This window comes from Strigops habroptila, chromosome 9 (assembly GCF_004027225.2).
Source record: "Strigops habroptila isolate Jane chromosome 9, bStrHab1.2.pri, whole genome shotgun sequence".
In the NCBI taxonomy this organism is placed as follows: domain Eukaryota; kingdom Metazoa; phylum Chordata; class Aves; order Psittaciformes; family Psittacidae; genus Strigops; species Strigops habroptila.
Window position 1 is genome coordinate 34,241,021 of NC_044285.2, and position 16,106 is coordinate 34,257,126.

A 16,106-nucleotide genomic window follows, 5' to 3' on the forward strand; every position below is an offset into this window, starting at 1 on the left:
CCACGACAAACATTACAGGACTTTTATTTTCTTTATATAAACATACAAGACATTTCTCTGCTGCCAAAACTACAACACAGAGATTTACGTGAACAAAAAACAGTCTAGAAAACACTTTGTTTTTAAAAGCATTTGAGAAAAAGGCAGCTCGGGGTACGTTTGGAAATACGCAGTTGAATCAGAAACAAGTGCCACACAAGCACTACCCAGAGTAAGCTTCCAAGTACAGAGTTTAAAGAAAGCCATAAAATACTGCTAGACCAGACCAAATTCAAATACCAGAGAAATTAAAATAGGGTTTTAATCTAGACACTTCCATAAACAAAGGAATTTCAAATAAATTGAAAGATACATCCTTGTTACCACCTGTGTACATCCAGGGGTTCCAATCACTGCACCTACTGCTCCGATACCTATGTATGACATAGGAGAAAAAGAAGCAAGCTACTTAATTCTTCACCACAGGCTTCCATGGATTGAAAAATAATACCCTCCTATTACTACTATTTTACACCCCAAGTTGCAATCTGCTTGCTTTAAAGTAACTGAAGCCCATCTGTATTAAACTACAAACTCACTTCTATTTACAGGTCTAGTTTGAACCACAAACTAAACTCAACTGAGGGGAAGGGAAAAAAAAAAAAAAAAACACCAACCAAAAATACAGCTCTGAAAGACTTGTGAAAAAACACCCAAGTGGAGAGTCTTAGATCTTAAACAGGAACTTAAAAAGGAATTACTTCACTTTTGCTACTGTTTCTAGTAGCTTGTTAAAGGTCTTTTATGACCTAAATTATTCTATGATTAATCAAAATAAATGGAAAATCTCACTTATCAGCATTAGGTAACAAAGCCCTCCCATGGAATCCTTCTGCTTGTCTGATTCAAAGTGAGCTCAGCACATTGCACCTTTCATCTTCTCTGCCTGTTCCTGCCTTCCCTGCTTGTTCCTGCCTTCCCTGCCTTTTGTAGCCTTTCACTTTACAGGGATTCCTTGTAGATGGTGAGCAAACCATCCAAGAAAATCTGACAAAAGCAACTCTTTCCTTGACCCAAGGAATCCACTCCTGAGGCTTGGCCCTGTTGGGTGAAAGGCACAGCAGCACTGGAAGCTTTTTTTTCTAGTCACAACTGGAACAGGTCAGCTGCTGCTTGGTAGAACCTGTGGTGTCCAGTTCAAACAATTATTTTTCCTCTTTGCCTTTAGTCTTTCTGTAGACCATCTCTCGGAAGCTCGCAAGGATCTTATTCTCTCGTTTCCTCCTCTCCTCCTGGTTGAAGGATGCCAGAGCTCTCTTCTCATCTGCGCTGTAAATCTGGTTCTCTTTACGCAGACGCACAGCTTCCATTCGGCGATGCCTGCAGAGCAGAACAGTGTGTACATCAGCACGGACAGAGGGAGGTAATGCCCCAACATGGTTTCCATCCCTCAACTGGTCTGAATGTTTTGAGTGGCTTATAAAGATACCTACACCAGAGCATCCAAACTGGACACAAACCTTCCCACAAAGGAGCATGGCAGAGCAAGAAACTGACTTCTGGTGGTGTCTTCTCTCAGGCAGTCAGCCAGAAGCCCAACCTACCCCGAGGGTGTCAGCTGCTGGCTTACCAAAAATTAAGTGAAATTCCTGTTGGACTCATAGAGAAAAAAGCACAGCCTTGGATTCTTCTCCTACTGAAGAGCCAGTGCACTACCACTGCTGCCCACACACACTGCCTTTGTGCCACCTGACACAAGCATCTCCTCATTTGAAAACTAAGATAATTACAAGTATATTACCTGGAAAGAACTTTTGCTCTTGAGGAGGAAGTGTTCTTCCAAAACCAAATTGGATAGATATATCATCCATCTATAGCAATAGGGAGTTTAGTGTAGATTACTGCAAGCACACAGAGCACCTTCTCTTTCACGCTTTCAACCTGAGCTTGGAAGCAGTCTTCTAACCAGTTAACAGCGGAAGCAGCTCTTTAAAATCTCACTGAACCATTATCATCATCAAAACCATACCTGCTGCCACTCATGACGTAACCAGAGCTCTCAAACGACGCAATCTCTTCACTGGTCAAGCCGATTTCACCTCTCCGGGGTATACGTTTTCCTGCTTTTACATACTCTGCCATCGCTGCACCTTCACCGGGCAAGAGGGCATGTCCATAGCTTAGAAAAACAAAAGTAAGTACTGATTTCAGTCTCAGAGAGAGAAGGAGCTAAACATCCAGCTTCTTTCCCAAATACTGGGCTGTTCTTCCTTATGGCTAACACTAGCAACAACATCTTAAATTAACACATTCTGATCAAACAGTAATGAAGACACTGTAAAGCCACAATACTGCAGAGCATTAGAATAAAGGCATCTTAAAATGTTTTTTCTAGGAATCAAGCCTAAAAAACATAAACCAGACTCTTCTACCTGGATTCAGGCCAGCGCAAAGCCTCACACCACTGCTACTTGTGCCTGGGAGTTTCTGGCACTGCGTTTCTCTCTGATGCATGCCAGACTGTTATAACAGCCCTTCTGAACAGTAACCTTCAGGCTTCATTCACTCGATTTGATCAAAATACTGTTAGAGCTGGGTACTCACTTCAAAGGCCTGTCATCCTGAGATGCATGAGTTTTGGGAGCTTCCGGTCCAATCAAGCTATCAGCTTCCGTATTTTCTGCAACAACCAAATAATGAGGATGATTAATATCCTCATTATTCATTTGTTTTTTTGTTATCAGAACAGTTACACAGGTCAGCAACACCTAACAAAAGTCACAAAAGGAAACTTGGAAGTTTTGATCCAAGTTTAAAGTCAGGTGAACCTACTTGATCTCTCAATCCAGAGATCCTCCCCCTGAAACGTTTCTTCATCAGAATCTTCACTACTTGAATCACTGGATTCCTTCCTGTTCTTCTTATTTTTCTTTTTCTTGTATTTCTTCCTGTGATAAAGTCAAAGACAGACATGCTATTTACCAAAATGTAAGATGAAAGAAAGTACTTGGAATCATACTCAAGTCACTAGTTTCTCAATGCAAGTTCGGGGGGAAGACTTGGCTGTCTGCATGCAGACTGTTGTTGTTTCATAGAAGAAAATGCCTTACAGCAAAACAAAGACAACATATACACTGTTACACCTCTCGTATAGCGTTAGAAAGTTTCTCCCCATGTTTGCAGTGAGTCCACTATGCTGTGTGGTTCTGCAGATTTAAATAAAATCCATCAAGTTAAGATTATTCAACAGCACTTATAGCCCTGACTACAAGAACGCTCACTCTGCCTTCCTCACTACCTGCTATGAAAGTGGCGCTGCCCGCTGGCCAAAAGCGGGTAGAATTACACACAACCACCTGGAAACTTACTTTCTGTTCTTCTTTTTCTTCTTCCTGCTTTTCTTTCTATCTTCATCTGAAAAAAATAAAGAAAGTATGTATATTATCAAAAAGAGATTATTAGCTATACCTAAGTAGTTTACTGCACTGTGCATAACTACCTCCACCAGAATGCCTTAGTACACAGCTGCTCAGACGTGATTTGCTTAGGTACCAAGTAATACTGAGTACAAGTAGAGAGCTACCTGCACCATTGTTTGATACGAGAACACATCAAACATATTCATGGCATGAGGTGCCCAATGGGTGCTAAATTTTACAAGGGCAGGTAGTGACAGGGGGAATGGCTTTAAACTGACAGAGGGGAGATTTAGATTAGATATTGGGAATAAGTCCTTCCCTGTGAGGGTGCTGAGGTGCTGGCACAGGCTGCCCAGAGAAGCTGTGGCTGCCCCATCCCTGGCAGTGTTCAAGGCCAGGTTGGACACAGGGGCTTGGAGCAACCTGGCCTAGTGGAAGATGTCCCTGCCTGTGGCAGGGAGGTAGAACTAGATGATCCTTAAGATCCCTTCTAACCAAAACCATTCTAGGAAATTCAGAAATCCTATTTCCTAAGGCCAGACTGCAAGCACTCGAGGGAAATGCACTGCAAACCCAGCAAGATGGTGAAAGATAAGAATACCAGACTGGTGCCGCAGCTCTGTAATTTCAGAACACTCGTAAGTGTGCAACAAAAGCCAGAAGTGTCACTTTGCATTCAGAGGAGCAGCACAAGAGCTCTCGCACCACGAGCATTAGCTGAAACCCTCTCTTCTTACCACTGGAGTCCTCAGACTCTGACTCGCTGTCGCTGTCCTCAGAATGTTTTCTGCGTTTTCTTTTGGATGCCTTCCGCTTTTTCTTCTTTCTTTTCTTCTTCTTTTTCTTTTTTTCCTCTAGAAGATTGTTAAAAGATAACATTAGGGAGCACACAAAGCTCATCTAGCTCCATATATGTTTCAATCTTCCCAAAGCAACACTCTCATTCAAACTGGAGCTCACCACACTCACTTCCACCTATCAAAGTTGGTGAACCTCTTGCAAGCAACAGTAGCAGATTCTAGACTTTGTCAGCTTCCCATTTTCAAAACAAGCTGTGTAAGCAAAACAGAATACCTTCTGAGCTGGAATCTGAAGAACTACTCTTAGATTTTGCCTCTTCGTCTTCTACCGGTGTATGCTCATCAGAACTGAATGAAAATAAGAAGTTTGCTGTTTACAATCTGTTGTGCAGGATTCAAGATCGAATGGACACACGTGGCCAAACACACACTTGCAGATTTTTAGTCAGTACTTGCAATAGAGCAAACTATTAAATAGCTGATTCACAGCATGGGACTTGCTTTCAGAGCCACAACACAAAGGTTGCCTGACCTACAATAAATCATATCTTGCAAAACTGGTATGTTGGAATTATCTGGGGAATTATTTTTGGGAAAATAGGGAAGCTAGGGGAGGGGAAGCAACAATTTCATTATGATGGTTCAGAAATTAATTTTGTTATGATGGTTCAGAAATGAACTGACACACATGAACTAAAAGGGACTATTGCAGGGATAAGACATTTTTGTAAACTGAACTGGCAAATAATCAGTATCATAAAAAACAGAGGAAAAGAAGACAGAATATGCCTTACTCAGGGTCAGGAACCTTCGGTGACAGTCCCCAGACTTCGGGTGCCCCCAGTTCTCCAATCCTTTCTCTTTCGTTGAGTCTCCTGCAATGGAAAACACCTTCACTGAACTCTCCCGTGCTACACCAGGCAAGTCAATGTGGGAGAGGATGGAAACTATTTCATTATTGCCAAAGAGAAGTAACTGCTTGGCTGGAGGAGAAAGAGTTAAAGAAGAAACAAAGTACATTGTGCAATCAAGCAGAGCAACCCAGGTGGGCAGAAGCAGGAGAACAGAAAGATAAGGAACTGGTTATTTTGGGACCGTTTGTGAAACGACGAAGAACGTCGAAAAAACAAAACTGTAAACCAGGAACTAAACACGAGGTGATAAAATAGCTTGGTATAAGAGTTGGAGCAATAGGCTAAAGATAGCTTTTGCTAGCATGGTATAAAAGCTAGAGCAATAGGCAATAGAGTGATTCGCTGCATGAAGATGCTCTGAGTCCGTGCCTTTCCTATGCCACAAGTCAACGTTTTAAGCCTGATGTTCCGTTGCCGTTTCCAATCGCCCAAAGCACCTAAAGCGCGGACAAGGCACACGCAGCGGCCCGGAACCAAACCCTGCGCCCCGCTGAGGACGGCTGCCAGCGCCCGGCCGCAGGGACGCCTCACACCGAGCGCGCCGCAAGGACAGGCCGAAGGGGCCCGAAGCGCCGCCAGGCCGTGAGGGGGCCCGCACACAATCGGGCCCGGGCGCCGCTTCCCCCGGGGGGAGCCGCGGGCGCGGCGCTCACCTCTGCCGTAGGATCTCCTCCTTCTCCTTCTCATAGTACTCGGGCCAGGCCTTGCCGTGGTGGTGGCCGTGGTGCGCGGCGGCGCGCGGCCCACCGGGGGTGCGCTCGCGGGAGCGGGACCAGCTGCGGCTCCGCCGGTGGCTCGGCCGCTTCAGCCCGTTGCGCTCGCGGGAGCGCGACCGACGGCCGCGGCGCTCGGGGCTGGCGGCGGGCGGGCTGCGGGACCGCGACGCCGGCGCCATGGCGGCCGCGGCGCATCGTACACTTCCGGGCGGCGCGCGGCTTCCGGCGCCCTCCCGCCTGGGCGGGGCGGGCAGCGGGGCGGAAGCGGGACGGCCCCTCCCGCCCCGCTCCGCGGCGTTCCCGGCGGCGTCTCCCTTTGTGCTGCGGGGGCCGCCCGCCACCATGGACGTGCGGGAATCGGCGGCGCCAGGTACGGAGGCGCGGGCGGCGGCGGCGGGCGGGGGGGTGGCGGCGGCGCAGGCCGGGAGCTGTCCAGGGCGGCCCGGGAGCAGCACTGCCCGGCGGACAGCTCACGGCCCCGCCGCCGAGGGCGAGGCGGGAAGTCCCCGGAACCCGCGGCGCTTTCTCCGGGCACCGCGCCCCAGCTCCGCTCGGAGCCTTCACGGCCGGTGCTCGAAGGTTTATCAACAGGGCACTGCCCAGACCGGCCCGTCGCGGTTGTAGCCGCCGCTGGCAGCATGTGAGGAGCGCCCGGAACAGCCGCGGTTTGGGGAGAAAATGCTACGAATTAGGAGTTCAGGGAAGCCGCTCGCGGTCCCTCCTCTGTGGGCGCCGTTCTGCCGCAGGTGCCGGGTTTGAGCACTTTCCGGCGGTGCTTTGTGGGAAAAACGAGCTCCTGCTCTGCCCTGGAATGCAGTGTGACGCCGGTGCGCTCCTGCGAGCCCGGCGGGAACGGGGCCTTCCGGAGGCCGCTCCACCCCGGCAAGCCCGTGCTGCTGGTTGGTGCTGTCCTGAAAAGGTGTCGGAGTATGTCAGTCTCTTTTTCACAAACAAAATACTACTTCACTTCCCAAACTTATCATAAGCAGCATAAAACAATGAGTAAGAAGGAGGAAGCCTCTTTAAATTGTTTTATCCTGGGTGTGTGTAAGCGCACATAGAATAGGGACATAAAAGATATTACCAGAGGTTTGTGTGTGTGTTTGGTGCTACTGTACCCTGTGTCTGGCTGAGAACAGACTGGTATCTCCTCTGAGTATCAGGGACTACTGCTCGTCCAATTAAACTAGACAAGGCCATCTTTTAAAAAGCTGTTGTTTTGATCGGTGGTCGGGTCATTTGGATGAGACAGCTGGAAGTCTGCAGCGGCTGAATCCAGAACGGTGTGAATTAAAGCTCAGTGACTTTGTCTCCCTGAGCTTCCAGTCTCAGGAAGAACCTGAAACCCAGAGTGATGCTGAGACTGCTGTCCATACCGACGCTCTGCTCACAGGCTGCCCAAGCTTGTTTACCCATGTGGTGTGATCACATGTCCCCAGGAGGAAGTCCAGGCCACTGTGTGCTCCCAGCACTGGTTACAGGAGGTCATGCCACCAGCTCATGAGAGATAGAAGCTGCTGAGCCAGACGTGTAATGTAGGGACCTGTCTGCGTGGCAGGTAAATGCACCCTGAGGCCTTTGTCAGGGCATGTAGCCCTCCCTTGCTTTTCTCCTAGGATCCCCCCACAGCCAGGCCTTGGAGCAGAAAAGGGGTGGAAGACCCTGAAACGTGGCTGGTGGCAGTGTGCTGTGTGCTGGAGCCTGGGTTTTGTGGCTGAGGGGCAGGCAGCGGTGGGGATCGGGGGTGCTGAGCACTGCAGTGCTCATCGCAGCTGGGTATCAGCAGCTTGGGCAGCTCCTGTGGTCTGGCCTTGCATGTTGGTGCCCAGGGTCTGCCTTGGCAAGGCAGTGACGAAAACATCTCAGGAGCGCTCTGCACCTCTCTTAATGTTGTAAAGTGATTAGAAGTATTTTTATACATAGGCTCTACAATGCACATATATACAGTATGGAACAGCATCTACAACTATTCATGTCAACAAAAAGTATCACTGGACTTTAAATTCAGTTATATGAGGTTTTATAGATAGTGGGATTGACAGGAAAAATACTCTGAAAATTCTCTGATGCATGAATGGTGGAAAGTAATATTTTGAGAGTCCTTCAGAAGCAGTATTGTTATATTTGAAATTCTACAGTGGGATAGTATTTCTGTCCCTGAAAGTAGCCTTACTTTAATTTTGATTTCACTGAAGGCCCTAAGGGGAAATTCACTGTCCTGTTTATCAAATTTAATTTATTTCAATGTAAAATACAGTTTTTCATGAGAGAGGATGCTGCTTTTTCTCTCCGAGTTGTCAAGTCTTTAAAAGAATCTGTTCCCACAAACTGTATTTTTAAAAAAGAAGAGAGATCTTCAACTTACTTGACTGAAAACTTGTCACTGAACCGCAGTGGGGGTTTTGTCTTCTCACAGAAACCTACACATGATTCTGTGGTTCTTTAAAATTGTACTTTGTATTTTCAGAGCCTCCATCCCAGAGGATCACTTCTGTGCATCAAAATAGAAGTTGCTACTCTGTCTCAATTTTCTCAGTTCCAAGAACGTTACCAATGTTCTAGATGTTTCTTGTCAGTGTCTTAGATAAAATGGTTCTTTTAATTTGTCACTATCTTTTAATTCATGTGAGTCGACTCACCAAACAGTTTTTAGCCTTATGTAAAAATAAAAGCGGAAAAAACCCCAAACAAAACCAAACCTAAGAGGTGCATATTAGACCAAAAAAAAATTTGCATTGGCATTCTGCATTCAGGTGCAGGGGGACTGAGTGGCAGCTTCAGTAACATTTTTTAAGCTGGTCAAAGCATTAGCTCTGTCCTGACTGTGACATTATTATCAGAGGTGAATATTATATATTAAGAATTAAAGCAATGTTACTCTCATTTAATATAACCCCCTGTGTAAAAATGCCTGAGAACCTATATCAAAGGAGAAAACTGAATTGAAGGGTTATATGAGGAAGAAAAGCCAACCTTTTCCTCAATTATTATTTTCTATTATTTATTCTTTTCCACTCAACTCTCTAGAAAACCTATAAATAAGGAGAAACCAGCTTTGTAACATTTCGGATCTGAAGGCTCGCTTCAAAAAGGCACATCTGCTACTAGCTGTACAATACAGGGAGCATGGCAGGTGATTTTCTTGCTGGAAGGGCTCATAAACCCAGGCAGGACCATTTTGTTGCTGATACGTGCAGGGAGGGATTGCAGTCATTTGTGGCAGTGACTGTGGCCTGATACTGTTTCTGGTTGAACTTGATAGGAGGACAATTGTTCTTGGCAAAGTTTCTGAATCATAAGAAAAATCACAAACTCCTGTGGTTCAAGTCACGAAATCCGTAGAGGAAAAAGAAAAGAACAGATCAGTAACTGAAGATGAAAAATATCTTTTATGATCTTGAGCTCTTTGAGCATTCAGGAACAGCGACGGTTCCGAGAGCCCGCATTGTGGGTACGTCACGTTGATGGCCGTATGTCGATGTGCTGAGAGCCGCATTTTGTCAAAGGACTGCACAGTGGAGTCTAATACGTGCCACCGCGGTGCACAGAATACAGAACGGGTGCTCCTGCAGCATGAGCCCGGGGGCTCAGGTTTGGCCGGGGTGCAAGCTGCAGCACTGGTTGGCAGAGCAGCGCCAGCCTCGTCCCTGCCTCCGGGAAGGGCCTGAGCCGCGGTGGTAAATAACCTGCTGCCAGCACACCTCCACAGCCTTGTCCAGCGCGGCCAGGGGTAAGGCAGGTGCTGGGGGGCTCCTCTGGGGCGAGGAGAGCGCTGGGAGCCAGGCAGGAACTGTCAAGGCCGAAGCGAGGCCCGTCTGTTCGGACCCCGGCTACCCGAGGCCTCCCGCTCGGGGACCGGCGGGGCGGGGAGTCTTCCCCCGCCAGGGGCGCCCATGCGGGGCCTTGGGGCCTGTAACCGGCCCTCGACACCGAGGAGGGGGAGAGGCCGCGGGGCCGGAGCAGCCCCTGGCACGGTCCGGAGGCTCCTGGGAGCCGCCACCGACCTCGGCCCGCCCGGCCGCCGGCCCGGCTTCAGGCGGTCACTGCCCCGCCCCGCTGCCCCGAGCGCGCCCGAAGGTTCCCGAGGCCGCTCGGGTCAGGGCGCGGGGGCGTGCCGAGCGCGCTCGGGCGGAGCACGGCGGCCCGCGGGGGAGGGCAGCGCTGCAGCGCTCCCTGGCGGCCGCGCAGCGGGGCGGTGACAGAGCAGCCGCGGCGACCGTGCCTGTTGTGCGCGGAAGGGCGGTGGGAGCTGGTGGCCGGAGCGCAGGTAACGGGGACCCTCGCCTTCCTCCTGCGCGCCGCGGTACGGCCCTGCGCCCCCCCTCCCCGCCGCCGGTACGGGCAGGCTCCGCTCGCCTCGCCCGGAGCAGGAAGCGGCGGACACGGCCTGTCCGCACGGAGGCGGCGGAGGGGCCGCCCGTCAGTTCCCCGGGCCCGCCGCCTGTAAGCGCCGCCGCCGCTGCGGAGCCCGCGGCGTGGCCCGCGAAACGCCTCCCGCGGCGGTGGCATCGCTGGCTCGAAACGCTCGTTTTCATGGTAAAGTTCAGCGGGGGCCGCGGGGAGGGCGGGGTGTGCCGTACCCCCGGGCGCGGCGGGGCGGGGGGCTGGCCCCACGGGAGGGGCTCGGCCTCCTCGGCTCACCCCCGTCAGGCGTATGGAAATAAAGTTTAACGAGTACGATCAAGGACTGACAGCCTTGGGCTCGCCGTCCGTCCATGTGAATGTTGTTTTGTTACCGTGCTGCCTCGGCTTCAAACACAAAGCAACCTTGCAATGAGGAGGGATAACACCAGAAGTTTATTTTTCTGGGGGAAAAAAAGTGAAGTATCAGTAGCGTTTTCATTAACCTTTACGACTGGTAGTATATTGATGCACAGATTTTGTGGTCTGGCCTGTAAATAACGTGGGTGTTATTGGGCATTCTCGTAACTATTTATGGAATATTTTCACAATTAAAAAGAATTCTCTAATAATGTTTAAAACCTTTCAAGGGACCTGAATCTTGCATCTTCTTGGTTTTCAGATTTATCTTATTTGCTCTTGATAATAAGCAGTTGTTTGTCTTTTCTTCACCTTGTAATAGTAGAGGGTATATTGAGAATTGCACGTACCTTGTGTAGAAGGTGAAGGGACAAATAACAAAAAACAAATTTAGAGAGTTCTATATATAGCATATAAGCCTGTGAATAGGATGTTATATTCGGTTTTGGTTTTCAAAGGAAGGAATAAACAGTAAATGTGTGACCTTTGCCATGCAGTTAAAACCATGAACCTCTATTTTCACTAATTTGATGCCTTTTACTTTCTCTTTGTAGGAATGGAGGGGAAAAAACTGATTTCAGCAACTGACACACACTATTCCAGTGTGCTCCTCCAGTCTTTGAATGAACAACGTGGCCATGGACTTTTTTGTGATGTTACTGTCATCGTGGAGGACCGGAAATTTCGAGCTCACAGGAACATCCTTTCGGCCTCAAGCACTTATTTTCACCAGCTTTTCTCAGCGGCTGAGCAGGTGGTTGAACTGAGCTTTGTAAGAGCAGAAATTTTTGCAGAAATTCTTAACTATATTTATAGTTCCAAAATAATCAGCATTCGATCCGATTTGCTCGATGAACTGATTAAGTCAGGGCAGCAGCTGGGTGTTAAATTCATAGCTGATCTGGGCATACCTCCATCTGAAGGAAAAATCATTACAAGTGAGGTCAAAGATGGTGCTTCAGAAACTTCAGCTTCTAATCCAGGACAAAAGGATGCTGAAACACAAGTACCTGTAATAAGGCCAGATACTCAAGAGGTAACGGATGGGATGCCGGTTATAACACAGTCATTCTCCTTACATGGCATAGCATATGAGACTACAAAAATTACAGTAAGTGATTCAGATGATGAGGATGATGATGTAATTTTTTGCTCTGAGATTGTTCCTCCAAAAGAATGTACTAAAGATAAAAATGCTGCAACCCAGAACCAGCCTTGCCCAAATCCAGCTGGAGTTTCTGACCAAAAATCGTGTGGCAGTGGTGGCTCTCCCTATTTGACGAGCACCACAGCAGCTCAAAAGCTCGCTTCGTCTGCCAGTCAGCTGAACCCAAACCAAACACAGTCAAGTGCCGAATCACTTGTCTCTGCAACACCACAGCATTTGACTCCTAACATCATTGTGCTAAATAAGCCTCTTCTGAACGCGGCGCTCAGTGCCAGCTCCTCGCATCAAACACATGTGCCCCCCACAATTAATTTAGTTGAGGAGAACCAGCAGCCACCTAATAATGGCTCCTCAGCTGAAGCAGAAACAACTGCTGTTGATGATGCAGTGGTTGTTGAAGATGATGTCGATGTCATTAGCTCCTCTAGTCCTGGTTCGGTCAGCAGTAGCTCTTTGGTTCAGCAACCTTCTGTTCCCAAGGCAGCAACCGCTGAAGGATCAGGTGTACAGAAAAAACAGGTTTCACAAGAGACATCATCTAAACCTGGAGAATTTAAAATAAAAATCTCAGATGTCCTTACTGGAAACACGAAGGAATTCAATTCAGGTGTAGCATCAAAGCATGCGGCAGAAGGGCAGAAAATCATAACATTAGATACAGCGACTGAAATAGAAGGCTTATCCACTGGCTGTAAGGTTTACGCAAATATTGGTGAGGATACATACGACATCGTCATTCCTGTAAAGGGTGATTCCGAGGAAGGCGGAGCCAAGCCTGATGAGACACCTAGAACATCTGGTGGTGACTCTTCAAACAGGAAACGCATGAAAGTAAAGCACGATGACCATTACGAGCTCATAGTGGATGGAAGAGTCTACTACATTTGTATTGTGTGTGAGCGATCATACGCATGTCTAACGAGTTTACGGAGACATTTTAACGTTCATTCCTGGGAGAAGAAGTATCCGTGTCGATACTGTCACAAAGTCTTTCCTCTTGCAGAGTACCGTACAAAGCATGAAATCCACCATACGGGTGAGCGAAGGTACCAGTGCTTGACGTGTGGCAAATCCTTCATCAACTACCAAATTATGGCCTCCCACATAAGATCAGTTCATAGCCAAGACCCTTCTGGAGATAACAAGCTTTATCGATTGCATCCTTGCAGGTCGCTGCAGATCAGACAGTATGCATACATTAGTAATCACTCCAGCAGTATACCAGTAATAAACGAGGGTGGAATTGTTTATCGGGTTGGCTCAGGGAAGGACGGCACTGAAGGAACACCATCTAACCCTCCAGCCAGACAAATTACCTGGGATGACATTTTTGTTCCACAGGCAAATGAAGCAATTTTTAAACAGAATCAATCAGAGGGAAGTACTGAATTTGAGTTTGTAATACCGGAATCCTACTGAAATACATTAAATGCTGGAAAAATGATTCAGAAAAATATGTGCAGAAATACTGCACTTGTTTTAAATGAACTGTTAAAATTGCTGTAAATCAAATGTTGAAGTGAAAACAAGTTAATTTCTTCTACTGAGTCATCTAAAGGTAGCACTTAGATGGATCATTAGTAGCTGCAAGTGATTTGTGGAAGCAATTTACCTGAAAGTTTACTTCCATAGAGAGTAACGCATTTCCAAGGAGCTGGCAGTGTTTTCTGATATGTGAATTTTGATCCAAATGTGGGGATTTGTAGCATGAAAAGGTACAATTTCTTCAAAAGAGCTAAACATCTTTCTTCTAAAGTAATTGTACCCATGCTTACTATGTAAACCCTTTCTTTCATGTTGGCACTTTAATGCTGAATTCTGTTGAGACGTTAACCAAGAAAAGAGTAAGACTTTTCATCATAGTCTCCTGAATGTGGAACCATTTTAAAAATAAATCCCACAACTCATTTATTTTTGTGAACAATGCATTACTGCGAGGGTCCAAAATAACTGATTCAATAGTTTGGAGTAGTATATTTTTGAGATAGAATCTTAGTTCTGCTTTTATGAGCACTATGAATCATCTGTCTTCATGCAAATACTCTTGGCTCTTGAGAGATACTCAGCTAGAGCTAACTTGAATAAACTTCATATATACTTGGCAGTATGGTGAGCAGTGTCTGGACCATTATATTTTACTCTTTGCAATGGGAAAAGAAAACCCCAATGACCACAAAGCTCAATAGTGAAGAACACTTTGGAAGGAGATAATTTTGCCTTTTTAAAGCTTGAGGAATAATGTTAGGTTTTCAAAAGATGCCATTAGTTTGCAGTAAAGCAGTTCCTTTTTTTACTCTTCAAGAAGAGCGGCATCAGTCTGGTATTTAAAAAACAGTAATACTTTTTTCTTTTTTTTTTAATTTAGCTGAAGGCTTTGAAATTTACTTCTCAAAACTATGAAATAATCTAAGTGTTGTGTCAGTTTAGTACTGAGACAGCTGAGGGTCTCATATGCCCATTTGGTTAGGTCTTTAAGTGAAACAGGGATTTGGATTCTTTTCTTCCCCCCATTTATATGGTGTGGAAGCATGAGGGCTAAACAGATAGTCAAAAAATACCCTCCACCCACTGTAAGCCACAGTGTCATTTCTCTGCAGTTGCCTCGTTGTCACATACTCTCAGTTTGGGGTTTATTGTATTGTCGTGGTTTCTTTCTCCTTGCAATTGGTCCATGTTTAAGCACTCAGAAGATAAATTAGATGTCCAACTTGAACAGGAAATAGTCCATCCGAGAAAAACAGACAGCTGTTTACTGGAGTCATAGTTTAGCATTTCAGATTTAGTGACTTGTGATATTTTTGTAAATGGTAATATGAAAAAGGCTCAAGTTCTAGAGATGACTGAGGATTGTCGTGCATAGTACTAGTTATCGTAAGCTTTTGTTGCCTAAATGACACTTAAAGGTTTTTCTTTTTCATGTTTTAAGTAAGCATCTTGATTCTATCAAAGTTAAGGTTTTAGGCGTGTAGCACTCTAGACAGGATAACATTTAAATGGTAAATAGTTCAAATACAACTTGAACTATAAAAAAAGGGTACCAGAAATCTGTATGAGGAACAATGTGAGAAAGAGGATGATTTGTTTACCTTATGCATGTAATGCTCAGCACTTAAGTTTTGTAGGCCAAGAGCACGATATACATGATTATTTCCAGGTCATATTGCAGACCCCTGTGCATATAATGGGGTATGCTCTCAAATGCTGCAGGTTGGATGTTACCTGAGATGGCATTTCAGCAATGTCCTCACAAGACGTAAGTTCTGATTGCCTGTTCTAGCACAAGTAGCTCTGACGTAGCTGGCTGCGTGCTTTATGGAGACTTCATGAACTTTTTGACAAGATAAAGACAATGTTATTTTTGTTATTGACATGATGCATCTGGAATTAAGCATACATTGCAAAGTGTACATTCAGTAATAACTAAACATAACAGCTATCAATATTTGCTGCTGATATATTTAAAACCTTAAATTAAACTGTGCCTAGTAAAGGTCTCTTTTTGGAGGAAAACTGGAACATTAGGGCTGTGTAACTATTTTTGCTAGAAGACTCGTGCTTGCATGTGTCTCAGGGTCTTCGGTTTTCCTTGGAAGTGATTTTTGATATCCAAAGTCCAGAGATTATGTAAAGCATTTTTTAATTTCACTTCCAGTATTTATTGGTTTGCAAACATGTTAAATCCATTTGTTTAAAACTTTCTTGGGGCCATGAGCTTTTATATTTAGATTTCTGGCTATTGCACTTACATTTGTTTTGGTTGGTTGGTTGTTAGCTTCTACTTTAACTTAATGAAAAACCGTATGTAAATATTAAGAAATTGGCTTTGGGGTAATGAAAGAAAAAGATTGAATCTGAAAAAGCATTTATATTACATTTAAAAAATTGAACAGAATATGATAGCAAACCTCACTGTCATTTATATACATATAAAAACATTAACGGGTCTGCTGCAAAATACGATAATGGTGGCTGCATCCTCACTGTGTGGTTTCTGTGGGGATTCGTACCATGGCATTCCAGTACACGAATTAAACATTGAGGTAACAATTGACTGCTTATTTATTTTGTACTGTTAAGGCATGCAGCTTATAAAAAGATGCAGAAGCTGACAACTATATACATTAACCATCAAGTTCTAGAGCTATTGCCTAGGAACTGTTCCATGTGAATCATTTTGTCATTTTTGCCAGCTCTGTAATGTATATAGTTGTACAGTCTTTCCTTAACATACTTTTTAAAGTTGTGTTTTTCTTTTCATTAATCAAAACTTAATATTAGTTCTTAGAGCTTTCTATGGCAAAATAATAAAACCCCTTTAATTCTAAAGATGGGTGTAACATGTTTCTTTT

The 16,106-nt window shown here is 45.8% G+C and overlaps 2 protein-coding genes across 5 annotated transcripts; one reads left to right on the plus strand and one right to left on the minus strand.

Annotated features, from left to right (window-relative positions):
* Positions 1-8: 8 nt before the first annotated feature.
* Positions 9-6,223, minus strand: NKAP (NFKB activating protein). The gene is made up of 9 exons (XM_030498673.2): positions 5,766-6,223; positions 4,993-5,073; positions 4,473-4,546; positions 4,136-4,252; positions 3,348-3,393; positions 2,812-2,927; positions 2,584-2,659; positions 2,009-2,158; positions 9-1,359 (listed from the first exon to the last, which is right to left on the minus strand). The coding sequence occupies exons 1-9, from the start codon at positions 6,170-6,172 to the stop codon at positions 1,185-1,187; spliced, it is 1,242 nt and encodes a 413-aa protein (XP_030354533.2). The 5' UTR covers positions 6,173-6,223; the 3' UTR covers positions 9-1,184.
* On the plus strand, positions 6,059-16,083 carry ZBTB33 (zinc finger and BTB domain containing 33). 4 transcript variants are annotated; one of them, XM_030498666.1, is made up of 2 exons: positions 6,059-6,198; positions 11,144-16,083. In XM_030498666.1, the coding sequence occupies exons 1-2, from the start codon at positions 6,171-6,173 to the stop codon at positions 13,174-13,176; spliced, it is 2,061 nt and encodes a 686-aa protein (XP_030354526.1). In that variant the 5' UTR covers positions 6,059-6,170; the 3' UTR covers positions 13,177-16,083. The 4 variants fall into 4 exon arrangements, with proteins under 4 accessions (XP_030354526.1, XP_030354529.1, XP_030354530.1 ...); XM_030498669.1 differs by lacking the exon at positions 6,059-6,198 and adding an exon at positions 6,351-6,917; XM_030498670.1 differs by lacking the exon at positions 6,059-6,198 and adding an exon at positions 10,000-10,095.
* Positions 16,084-16,106: the final 23 nt, after the last annotated feature.

What these genes read in the sequence shown, in the direction of transcription:
- ZBTB33 (XM_030498666.1), top strand. Translation starts at nt 6,171, where the DNA reads ATGGACGTGCGGGAATCGGCGGCGCCAG. An exon ending in GCGGGAATCGGCGGCGCCAG is followed by an intron (nt 6,199 to 11,143) that starts GTACGGAGGCGC and finishes TTCTCTTTGTAG; the next exon opens with GAATGGAGGGGAAAAAACTG.
- NKAP (XM_030498673.2), bottom strand. Translation starts at nt 6,172, where the DNA reads ATGGTGGCGGGCGGCCCCCGCAGCACAAAGGGAGACGCCGCCGGGAAC. An exon ending in TTCAGATTCCAGCTCAGAAG is followed by an intron (nt 4,253 to 4,472) that starts GTATTCTGTTTT and finishes ACAATCTTCTAG; the next exon opens with AGGAAAAAAAGAAAAAGAAG. An exon ending in TCTCTGGATTGAGAGATCAA is followed by an intron (nt 2,660 to 2,811) that starts GTAGGTTCACCT and finishes TGGTTGTTGCAG; the next exon opens with AAAATACGGAAGCTGATAGC.